The 12,752-nt window shown below is 48.3% G+C and overlaps 1 protein-coding gene across 1 annotated transcript; it reads right to left on the reverse strand.

Annotated features, from left to right (window-relative positions):
* Positions 1-159: 159 nt before the first annotated feature.
* Positions 160-12,405, reverse strand: LOC310650528 (muskelin-like). Its single transcript, XM_083380089.1, has 6 exons — positions 12,253-12,405; positions 11,434-11,548; positions 7,991-8,130; positions 7,056-7,158; positions 3,967-4,021; positions 160-2,537 (listed from the first exon to the last, which is right to left on the reverse strand). Exons 1-6 carry the CDS (start codon positions 12,393-12,395, stop codon positions 2,416-2,418), a joined length of 678 nt encoding a protein of 225 aa, XP_083236215.1. The 5' UTR covers positions 12,396-12,405; the 3' UTR covers positions 160-2,415.
* Positions 12,406-12,752: the final 347 nt, after the last annotated feature.

The raw sequence follows: 12,752 nt of genomic DNA on the forward strand, positions 1-12,752 counted from the left end.
TCCAGATGCTGGTGGAAAGACGTCTCCAGCCAGCACAGCCAGTAGGAAAACATGCCAGCAAGTCAAAAACAGTTCCCGATTGCCCAACCGTTTTATGAATGTCAGTCTCTGGTCTGACCACCCCCCCTTTTTTTTTCTTGTAGGCACCAAGAACCAGCTTCCATCCGTAGCCCAAACTCACAAACCGCCCAGCGAAATGACACAAAAGCGCAAGCTTTGCCCTAGTGCCGCAGGAGGAAAAAGCTCATTGTATCTACGAACCCTGACTAGGCTAAAATGTACTTCATCCCCAAGGCTTCAAATGCTACGTTTCAGGACATTTCCTATTAACGTGGAAATGGGAGAAAGTTTACGTTTTTTTTCCCAAGGGGGTGCGCGTGGTTGTGTGAAAGCCTGCGAGGAGGAAGTCCAGGCCCTGATCGAAACCCAGCCCTGGTTTTTTTTTTCCCCGTGGGCAGGCCAAAGACCAGCACAAAACAACAAAAAAAAAAGGTTTTCTAGTGCAACCTCGCAGATGATCACCCACGTGCTAGAAGACCTCTCACTCTTTCTCTCTGCGATGTAACTTCTACTAGATTTACCAAGCTGAAGCCCAAATAGCTCCATATCCCGATTCGTTTGCTTATTTGACAACGCCAACTGTAGCGGGGGGGGGGGGGGGGGAATGGAAATGAAAGGTTTGTGGGACGCTGGGTTGGGTGTGTTAAAGAAAACAAGTGAAGAGAATTAAGGAGCACTGGATTAAACCTCCTTGAGGACTTCTCCTTGTCGTGCTTGGGGACGAAACGGGGGCCTTTGGCGTGCTTCGAAGAAGACGGCCATCACAACTTGCCTCACCAAGGTTTGCGAGGATGACGTTCACCGCAAGAGCCTTTGGCAGCCAGAAGAAGCAAGACCATAAGTGCTGGGATCTCACTTTGGTTTCGAGATGTTGGGGGGGGGGGTCAATGTGAGTAACATCTGTTGGGTAGTTTTGTGGGGTGGGAACTAGACACACAGCAGGCTGTGTATCTCATTGTGGTCCTCAACATCTAAGAGCAGAGGAATCTAAGCCCGCAAAGGAGGAGGAAGGTCATCAGATGGAGGGACGGGGTTAACCACCCCATTGTAACCAGGGCGTCCACCTCCACGAATGTCAGAAGAACGTTACTAACTCCATCACACTGTGACCTCTGCTCTCCACAGTCACAACACTGTGGCACACGATCCAGGGCTGAGACAACTCTAAAAGAGAGTGTCCGAGTGGAAACTCCTGGCTTTGTGTGTCCAACCTAGCGCAACTGCGCCGGTCTAACTGCGTAAGCTTTCCCAGAAAAACAAGTAATCCAGGAAGTGGGGAAAAAAAAAGAGTTACAAAGCAATCAACTAACACACACGCTTGTGCAGCGGCTCACACACACACAGCCCCAAAGCTACGATTAGAACTCCAGGGATTGTAATCTGAAATTTAAAAAGCTAAACTCTTTCTCGGTGTAAATAGGGGGGGGGGGGAGCTTGTGTAGGCTTCATTTTCTAACATGGGAAAGTTTTGGGTAAAAGAAACAAGGTTGTGTCTTCTCCACATGGGTTCCCAAGACGGGATGTCCCCATTTAGGACCGGAGTGTCCCAAATATGGCCACTTTTTAAGACCTGTGGACTTCAAACTCCCAGAATTCTGGGAGTTGAAGTCCACAGTTCTTTAACAAATGGCCAAGGTTGGACCATCCCTGATTGAGGCAGATGTCAACATCGTGGGCCTTGATGGCCACTAGATGGCGCAAGATTCCCCAAAGTACATGCATCCTCATGGCCACTAGATGGCGCAAGATCCCCAAAGTTCATGCATGTCCTCTCTTCCAACAGCAGCTCAAAATAAAAAGGGCCAAATCCTCCTACTTTCCACTCTAACGGTGCCTCCATGGGCTGAAGAGGGCTTAGCAGGCTGAGAAACAAGCTCAAATCGGCAAAGTCAGTCGGGGGAATAAAACTGCTGTGAACCAATCAAATTTTTAAAAAAAAAAAGCGCCGCCTATCTTCAAAGTCCTGAATTTGCACCCAAGGCCGGGGCTGTAAGCTCAAGAAACCCAATTTTCCCCCGGATTATCAATATTCGCCAGTCTTCTGAAAAGCATCAACATGAATGAGAATAAACGAACAGAACGAACAGAACAAATGAACAGAACATCCATCCATCCTGAAGCCCATCGGAAACGTTATCGATTCCTTTTTTTTTTAATTACCCATTTGCACAAAGCCCCTCCCCCATGCCGCTTGCTTCTATTTCTGCAGTCCCCCCCCCCCCGCAATCGCTCACCGCACACACCCACACACACCCACGGGCGGGTGCACGCGCACACGCACACACACACACAAAATTAAAAATACTGGGGGGGGGGGAAATCCTCTTCCTTCCACAGGTCTAGCAACTTGACTCGTCACAGGGTGATGAGCTCTACCAGGTTGCCCTTGGGAGGGGTCATGTTGTCGGGAAAGAAGTTCACCAGGGTGTCGAAGAGCTGAGTTCGTTGGGCGTAGACGTGATCGACATCCGAAAAGCCTGAAGACAGAAGAAGAGGGAGGGGGAAAGGAGTTGCGGGTCATCGGAAGGTGTAAACCTGTCGGTTTCTTGACCCGAAAGGTCCCACAAAAGCCCTACAGGTAGTCCTCAACTTACAACCACGGACGAGCCCTAAATTCCCCGCTAACAACCGTTCCATTTAGTGACCGCTCAAAGTTACGACGGCACTGGGAAAAGTCACTTGATGACCGTTTTTCACACTTACGACCACTGCAGCCTCCCACCTGGTGACCCGATCCAATCTTCAGACGCTTGGCAACTGATTCGTTTTTATGACGGTCGCAGTGTCCCGGGATCACGGTATCCCCCTTTTGCAACCTTCCGACAAGTAAAATCAATGGGGGAACGCCAAAGTCACTGAGCGACCGTCTTAGTAATTTAACAATGGAACAAAGGTGGCAAGAAAGGTCATAACATGGGGCAAAACTCACTTAACAACCGTCTCGCTTAGCAACAGAAATTCTGGGCTCAACTGCCTGTTTTGCAAAGATACGATTATACAGAGAACAATTAACCACTGGAACAACCTGCCTCCAGAAGGTGTGAGTGCTCCATCGTTGGAGTTTTTTAAGAAGAAGACTGGGCAGCCACTTGTCTGGAATGGGATACCGTCTCCTGCTTGAGCAGGGGGTTGGACTAGAACACAGGTCTCCAACCTTCCCAGGCTGGCGGCCCCGAGGGAAAGGGAACAGCTGGTAAATTTGTGTGCACGAGCACGCAAACGGAGCCACGCACGCACCCGTGCGGAGCTAGTGGCTCTGTTTGTGCAGGCACGCAGGCCACCGCATGCCTAAATGGGCCACCCGACCTGTGCCGCATTAACGGCATGTGCAAATGGGGCAGCGGGCGCTAGCGCAAGTGGGGATGAGTGCGCGCAAACACACACACACACACTGGCCAGCCTGTCCTGCAGCCCGGTGACCAGCAGGCCACGGGTCCGCTAGCGGGCTCAGAGTTTGGGGACCCCTGGACTAGAAGACCCCGCCCCCCAAGGTCCCTTTCAGCTCTTGTTATTCCGTTATGTTCAAGTTACGAAGGAGGGGGAGGATTATCTTAATCTGTAAACTTGAACTTGGATTTTTGGTTCTGGGAAGTGGAAATGTTGCTGTTTTCCTTGACCGGCTGCCCAAGGAGAGAGATCGCTTAGAACAGGCCGAAGTCGGCCCGTTGTGACAGCACGTTTCATCTTTGCAAGCAAGGATCAAGCTCATCCCCCGCCCCGCTTCCCAAACCGCAGCTGGCCCAGGGCCGCTGGCTGTCAGGATGACGGATGTCCGGTTAATTCGTTTTGACCTGTGCTGCCAAGGTTTAAGTGGGCAATGGCTCCAAACTCTGGGGAAACCGAGGCCCTGGATTTTTTTACGGGCGCTTGACCCGCGTAGCTAGATTCGGTCTGAAGTCGACTCACCCAACGTGCTCAGATCAGAGCCCGACTTGAAAAGTGCCGAAGCGAGTAGCTGGAACTAGAGAACAACAACACAAGAAGGATTTTAGTAAGTAATAACTACCGCTTTATATATATAATGCCTTGGTTAAGGCCACCCATGGAATACTGCCTCCAATTTTGGTCACCACAATATCAAAAAAAAAAAAAAGATGTTGAGACTCTGGAAAAAGTGCAGAGAAGAGCAACAAAGATGATTAGGGGACTGGAGGCTAAAACATACGAAGAACGGTTGCAGGAATTGGGGATGGTAGGGAACCTTGGCTCTTTTATGACTTGTGGACTTTAATTCCCAGAATTCCTGAGCCAGGAAGAAGAAGAAGAAGAAGAAGAAGAAGAAGAAGAAGAAGGAGGAGGAGGAGGAGGAGGAGGAGGAGGAGGAGGAGGAGGAGGAGGAGGAGGAGGAGGAGGAGGAGGAGGAGGAGGAGGAGAAGAAGAAGAAGAAGAAGAAGAAGAAGAAGAAGAAGAAGAAGAAGAAGAAGAAGAAGAAGAAGAAGAAGAAGAAGAAGAAGAAGAAGAAAGCAATAGTAGTTGGAAGGGACCATGGAGGTCAACTAGTCCAACCCCCTGCTCAGGCAGGAAACCCTAAACCATTTCAGACAAATGGCTGTCCAGTCTCTTCTTAAAAACTTCCAGTGTTGGAGCAATCACGGCTTCTGGAGGCAGGTTGTTCCACCAGTTAATTGTTCTAACAGTCAGGAAGTTTCTCCTTAGTTCTAGGTTGCTTCTCTCCTTGACTAGTTTCCATCCGTTGCTTCTTGTCCTGCCTTCGGGCGCTTTGGAGAATAGCTTGACTCCCTCTTCTTTGGGGCAGGCCCTGAGATACTGGAACGCGGCTATCATGCCCCCCCTCGTCCTTCTCTTCATTAAACTAGACATACCCAATTCCAGCAACCGTTCCTTATATGTTTTAGCCTCCAGTCTTGAAGCCCACAAGTCATAAAAGAGCCAAGGTTGCCTACCCCTGGTCTAGTCTAATGAAAAGAAGGACCAGGGGGGAGACATGGTAGCAGTACTCCAGTATTTGAGGGGCTGCCACAAAGAAGAAGGGGGGTCAACCTATTCTCCAAAGCGTCAGAAGGCAAGGTAAGAAGCAACGGATGGCAACGGAACAAAGACAGAAGCAACCTAGAACTAAGGAGAAACTTCCTGACGTAAGAAAAATCAACCAGTGGAACAGCTTCCTTCCAGAAGTTGGGGGTTCTCCAACACTGGAGGTTTTCAAGAAGGGACTGGACAACAATTTGTCTGAAATGGTATAGAAGAGTCTCCTGTTTGAAGACTAGATGACCTCCAAGGTCCCTTCCAACTCTATTATTGTTAAGATGTCTGTGGAGACTCTCAATCATCCAGATCATGGTTGTCCCAAAGGTGCAAATGGACTTTTTATTCCCCCCCCCTTCTTTGAAAACGTTTCGCTTCTCATCCAAGAAGCTTCTTCTGTTCTAACTGACTGGCGGGGAATAGAAGGATTTGAAATTCATTTTCCCCACCATCACCAAATTCGCACCCTTCTGTTCCTCACCAGTCAGTTAGAACGGAAGAAGCTTCTTGGATGAGAAGCAAAACGTTTTTAAAGGGAAAAAAAACCATCAAGAAAGTCCAGTCATCTTTTTTTTTTGCCGGGGTGGGGTAGGGGTAGAGGAAACACACCACTTTTGGGACAAGTAAAATGTAAAATGAGGAGGAAAGAGAAAGGGCTGGGATCAGACAACAGGCAGAGATTGGCTTCGAACATTTAATACAAGTTTAAAGCAAGTTTTTGCATTCTACTACTGTATTTCCCTGAAAATAAGACCGGATCTTTTTTTTTTTTTTTTTGGCCTCCAAAAGAGACACCAGGTCTTATTTTCGGGGTAGGCCTTACCTCACCTCCGGCACCGACAGCCCCACCCAGCCGGTCCACTTCTTCTGGGGCCAAAGTTCTGCAGCTGCATTCGGGCCTGCATTTTGCAGTCAGTCCTTTCCAGAAGGCCTAATCAGCCGAGTACTGAGCTAGGGATTCAATCTGTAGCTTGGCGCTCGGCTGCTGAGGTCTTGCAGAACGGAGCTACGGATTGAATCCATAGCTCGGTTCTCAGCTGCAGTGGCCTTCCGGAAAGCCCCATGACTGAGAAATGCAGGCCTGGCTGCAAAAGAGGCCTCAGAAGAAGTGGGCTGGCAAGGAGAGGCCTGACTGCAGCTCCACAACCCCAGCTTAATTTTTAGGGGTGCGCCTCACCCTAAAACTAGGGCTTATTTTGGGGGGTAGGGCTTATATTAGGCCCGCCCCCCAAAATCAAGGTAGGGCTTATTGTTGGTGTAGGCCTTACATTCAGGGAAACATGGTAGCAGTAAGCAGTAAGATTCCCCTTCTGTCTGAAGGCCGAATCATTGCAAATGGACTACAGACAGTCTTCGACTTACAACAGTTCATTTAGCGACTGTATGAAGTTGCAACGGCACTGGAAAAAGTGACGTAGGACCGTTTTTCACACTTAAACGACGACCGTTGCAGTGTTCCCAGGGTCACGTGATTTATGTTTGGCAACTGACTCACATTTATGACGGTTGCAGTGTCCCGGGGTCATGTGATCCACTTTTTTAATCTTGCAAAGTCAAGGGGGGGGGAAGGCAGATTCACTTAATGACCGTGTTATTAACCCCTGCAGTGATTCACTTCGCAACTGTGGCAAGGGAAGTCGAAAACTGGGGCCAAGCTCACTTAGTGGATTTCTCACTTAGCAAAGTAAATTTTGGGTTCAGTTGTGGCCGCTAAGTCGAGGACTGCCTGTAATTATTTGTTGTGGTTAGTCAGAGAGACTTTCGCTGCCCATCCAGGCAGCTTCCCCAGTCAGAGCAAGGCAGGCAGAGAGTTGTGGGAACGTACCGACTCCTGACACACCAAACTCAGGATTTCCTCCCCCAAAGCAAACACGTAACACGTATACACAACTCCCCAGGACCGTGCAGCCACACCTTTGTCATTCCAGATGCTTCAGAAGGGCCAATTCCAAGCGGATTTGCACAATTGTTTCCAGGTGAAAGGGAGACACAGAGATGTCACCACTTACCTCCTTCGTTTCCTCGGGATCCGAATGATCCACAGTGACAAACAAGTCATTCTGCAAATATTTCAGAGCGCTGAGGGGATCCGTTTGGGCTTTCTCTTCAAACCTGTGGAGACACACAAGACCAGGATGTAGCCAAGGCAGACTCATGAGACTATTTTTTTTTAAAAAAATGGACATTGTCCAAATATAAAAGATATAGATGCCTGACACTGTTTCTGCTGGGCTGTCCAAGACCAAGAACCTCATGTGGACTAGAGCCTCCCTTTTAAACAGAAGACCACGACCTGACTTAGATTGCATTTGGCTGATCTTCTAAGTCAGGGATGTCCAACCTTGGCAACTTTAAGACCTGGGGACTTCAGCTCCCAGAATCCCCCAGCCAGCCACCTTCTAAGGGGAGTCAGAACTTGTCCTCTTGCGCCTACTTAAGGATTCCAGACTAATTCCTCACTTGACTCCTCCCCTAGTCTCACTCCGCCAATACCTCACTTCTTTTCAGCTTAACTGATAAACAGACAGGAGTTCCCTTGAAATAAATCCAACAGAAAAAAGAGCTTTTAATCCAGGGGTCTTCAAACTTGGCCCTTTTATGACTTGTGGACTTCAAGTCCCAGAATTCCTCAGCCTTCTGGGAGTTGAAGTTCACATGTCATCAAAGGGTCAAGTTGGAAGACCCCTGGCTTAAGACTTGTGGACTTCAGCTGACAGAATTCCTCGGCCATGATTGGCTGGCTGAGGAATTCTGGGACTTGAAGTCCACGAGTCATAAAAGGGGCCAAGTTGCCTATATGGACTTCCAAGGCTTCATCCTCCCAGGAGTGAGAGATCCTATTTAAAAGGGGGAGGGCTGCGCTGTTCCTCCCAACAGCCCACCTCCACGATGCCTTTGTTAAAAGGCCTTTCCCCCCCCCCCGGCCCCCTTTGCGGGTCTGTACCTGTGCTTCCTTATCAAGTACTTGCAATGGCGAAGCAAGTATTCCTTGGACGGCCGGCAGAGTTTCAAGGACCAGAAGTCATCCAGCCTCATCTTTGGAGAACAAGGTTTGCCTGGATTTCCTCCAAACAAGTAATGGACCTTGAAGGGAGAAGCATGGAGAGATCTGGTCATAAATCACTGGCGGTCAGGGGAACCATCTCAGCCTTGGGTACGTTTTCCAAGAAGCACGACTGGACTTAGGACCAAATGCTTGGGGCTGCTGTGGTGCTACTCGTGCAGCTGTTTATGGCGCCCCAGGTTTCTCACGCTCGAAAAGTGCAGAGGAGGAGGAAAACCACAGGTCTGCATCTCCTTACTCTAAGGAAAAGGGTGGGAATACAACCCTAACATACAAACCTTGGTTTCTGTCCAGGAGGACTTGCAAGAAAAGCCCATTTGATCTAGTGGTTAAAGCAAGTCCTCCCTTAGGCGTGAAAGGCAGTTGGGTGACTTTGGGCCAATCACCAGGAGATGGTGAGTTCTAGTCCCGTCTTAAGCATGAAAGGCAGCTGCATGACTTTGGACCAATCACCAGGTGACTGAGAATTCTAGTCCTGCCTTAGGCATGAAAGGCAGCTGCATGACTTTGGGCCAATCACCAGGAGACGGTGAGTTCTAGTCCCACCTTAGGCATGAATGGCAGATGGGTGACTTTGGGCCACATCTGGAATAATTCTATCACCCCCATCATCCTCATCCTCACCCCCAGAAAGAGAACCCTGAGGCAGGGGCTAGCTTTCAGAGCTCAGGTTTGTCTGCTTTTGCTCTCCTGTTCTTCTAGACCAGGGTTCTCCAACCTTGGCAATGTTAAAGACTTGTGGCCTTCAACTTCCCATGCTAGCTGGGGAATTCTGGGAGTCCACGTCTTAAAGTTGCCAAAGTTAGAGAGCCCTGCTCCATGTATTAAGCAGTGGGGTCAGATTTGGCTCTCATTCCTGAAGATAATGGTGCCTATGCCAGCATCCCACAGGGAGGGAGAAGCCCTCTACACGTCATGGTTGGATTCAACCAGGATGTCGCTCGACCCATTTCTACTCCTGTGACTTTATCACGGCAATCAGGAGACCTACCGTGCATCTCACGGGAGCAAAGTCGGAGAAACTCTTAATACAAAGAGGGCCAGTCTCTAACTGTAGTGGCAGACATTCACAACCGCCCAAGAGACTCAACCTAGAGGAAGCGTTCTTACTGGTTCTCATCCAAAATTTCATAATGTTGTTGCTGTGGATCCGGCAGCTGAGTCTGAGGAGGAGGAGGAGGAGGAGGAGGAGGAGGAGGGGCCTGGAGTGACATTAGAGTCAGAGGAAGGCTCCGAGGAGCTCCGAGACTTACAGTCGGACGAGGAGCCTGGCCCCTCTACTTGCGCTCAGGCTGAGACGCGGCTGTGCTGGGAGCCTGAGTTGGACAGTGATGAAGCACAGCTGGGACAAATCCCGGATGCATGAAAGCGCCGGCAAGAGAAGTGAGCAGGACAGAGGAACGCAATGGGGCGGCTCCAAAGGCAAAGGAGAAGGCATTAGGAAGCCACGCCTTGGCTGAATAATAAAAGGGAAGGTGTGGGAGGTGCTGGTTGCTGAAGGCAGCCGTTCGTGTTGAGGATCGAGTTTCTGTGGACTGTGTTTGTTTGCCTTGGCACGTTGACTCGGGTCTGTGAGAATAAAAGGGTTTTGGTTTTTTTCTTGCGGTTCCTGCCTGCTTGATTGGAAGAGGGGTTTCCTCCTTGTGAGCAGAACAAGGACTCACGTGGGCTGGGACAGAACAGTTGTTTGGTTACCACGAAAAGATGACGATGCTATGTTATGTTTACCTTATTTGTAGCTCTATCATTCATCCCTATTGTATTTGTTTCCTGTGTCACATTGCCTCTCTATGATTCATCTCTATCGTTCCTGTGATGCATTTCCGGTTCCTGTTATCCCTCTCTCTAAGAAAGATGGCTTTATGCCCAGTAAGGCCTTGTATTGTATTTACTGACTCCACAGGAAACATAGAAAAAAAACAACCCAGGTCTTCTATAAAAAAACATTTCATATAAGTTTTCTTTATAAAGAGACATCAGCAAGATTAGCAAAAATGTTTACAAACATGTCAGATAGATGTTGGAAATGTAAACACAAGTCAGGTACCGATTACCATGTTTGGTGGACATGTGCCAAAGCAAAGAGTTATTGGGGAAAAATACATACGTGGCTAGAAAAGATCCTGGGAAAACATGTAGATTTTAAACCTGAACTCTTTTGATATTAGGTATAATGCCAGAAAGGACTGATAAACAAAGCATATATTTGATTTTACAGGTAATAAGAGTGGCTAGAATTATATTCGCGCAATATTGGAAAAATGAAGGCATACCATCAGATGAAGAAATAATTTTTAAAAATACTAGATTGTGCGGAGATGGACAGAGTGACTTTGAGGTTGAAAGAAAAAGAAGAAAGGAAATATTATCAACCTTGGGACTTATTTTATCAAGGGCTAGAGAAAAGAATAAAGGATCAGGAATTAAATCTGTGTTAGTGAAGGTAAAACTCAGACAACACATTTGTTGAACAAGTGTGATTGAATGTATGAAAAAAATCAATAAAAATCTTATAAAGAGAAAAAGGAGAAGGAGGAGAGTGCAAAGATTGGGTTGAAATTTAACATTAAGAAAACCAAGATCGTGGCATCCGGCCCTCTCAATTCCTGGCAAATAGATGGGGAAGAAATGGAGGGAGTGACAGATTTTATTTTCCTGGGCTCCAAGATCACTGCAGATGGGGACTGTAGCCAAGAAATTAAAAGACGCTTGCTCCTCGGGAGGAAAGCCATGGCAAATCTAGACAGCACACTAAAAAGCAGAGACATCACCCTGTCAACAAAAATGCGTATAGTCAGGTCTATGGTCTTCCCAGTTGCAATGTGTGGCTGTGAAAGTTGGACCATAAGAAAGGCTGAGCGCCAAAGAATGGAGGCCTTTGAACTCTGGTGCTGGAGAAGACTCCTGCGAGTCCCTTGGACTGCAAGGCGATCAAACCGGTCAGTCCTAGAGGAGATCAACCCTGACTGCTCTTTAGAAGGCCAGATCCTGAAGTGGAAACTCAAATCCTTTGGCCACCTAATGAGAAGGAAGGACTCACTGGAGAAGAGCCTAATGCTGGGAAAGGTTGAGGGCAAGAGAAGAAGGGGACGACAGAGAATGAGGTGGCTGGATGGAGTCACCGAAGCAGTAGGTGTGAGCCTAAATGGACTCCAGAAGATGGTGGAGGACAGGAAGGCCTGGAGGAACGTGGTCCATGGGGTTGCGATGGGTCAGACACAACTTCGCAACTAACAACAACAAAGGGGGGGGGAGAAAAAACCCAGGTCTTAGCGTTACAATGATAACCCTTGACGACTCTACCGTATTGTCAAGCATCTTACCTTGTGCAATTCATCGTACACAAGCTGGTGTGCAAAACGCGGACACGGCTCTTCTTCCTGAAGGCTCTTGTTTGAGTTCTCTTTGGCTGCTTGATCGTTCTTGTAGACACAAGACCTAAAATGCAGGAGGTTGTTACCCAGAAGTGAACTGGCAGGTCTTATTTATCTCCTCTTAAGCTGACGTTCTACTACAAGTCTACGTTGCTAACCCATTGAGGATGATGCGACCCTCTCAGTCGTGCGATTATTTGGGCCACGTCTTCAGATCTCACACTACAACCTGTGTACAGGTAGCCCTTGACCCAAAGGTGCTTTTTTCAGGAGGCAACCGGACTTTCTTGTTTTGCTTTGAAGGCATTTCGCTTCTCATCCAAGAAGCTTCTTCAGCTCTGACTGGAGGGTGGAGAAATGGAAGGATTTATACTCCTTGCAGACAGCTGGTCATTTGCATTCCTTTGAGAGAGTCGTTGAGGCCACTTGGAGGTTTTACCTGTGCCCTCAAGGTCACCGGAGTGGTGCAAATGGGGGTGGGGCCTTCTTGGCTGTAGGATTTTTTTCTGCCCTGTGCAGGCAAGAAGACTCCATAGCCATTTGCACCACTCAGGTGAGGACACAGATAAACATCCAAGTGGCCTCAACGGCTCTCAGAAAGCATGCAAATGACCAACCGTCTCCATGGAGTATCAATCTTTCCATTCCTCACCTGCAAATTCCAAAAAAAACCAGACAATCTGCCCTCTTATTTATTAATCAGGATGATCTCTGCACAAGGCGAAAAGAGACTTAGGAGAAGAAGAAGAAAAAACACGATCTGCTTACCAGCTGTTTCGGACGATGTCGTAAATCCAGAAAGAATTCCGAACATTCTCTTCCCGTTTTTCCTTGTCTTTACTCAGTCCAGACAGCACATGGATCTCGTTCAGTTCCGGATCAATGGTAGCCCTTTGGGTGAAGCCGGTCATTGGAACTATCAATGAAGGAGAGCAAAGGACTGTTACATTTCTCTGAAAAATAAAAACGAACCGCTAGATCAGGGCTCTTCCAACCTGGCCCTTTTATGACTTGTGAACTTCAGCTCCCAGAATTCCTCAGCCAGGCACACAGCCAGTTGAAGTCCACAAGTCATAAAACGACCAGGTTTGAAGACCCCTGGCTTCTATGGTCTATGCTGGCTGAGGAATTCTGGGAGTTGAAGTCCACAAGTCATAAAAGGGCCACGTTTGAAGACCCCTGGCTTCTATGGTCTATGCTGGCTGAGGAATTCTGGGAGTTGAAGTCCACAAGTCATAAAAGGGCCACGTTTGAAGACCCCTGGCTTC

This window comes from Vipera ursinii, assembly GCF_947247035.1.
Source record: "Vipera ursinii genome assembly, contig: scaffold_276, whole genome shotgun sequence".
Lineage (NCBI taxonomy): Eukaryota > Metazoa > Chordata > Lepidosauria > Squamata > Viperidae > Vipera > Vipera ursinii.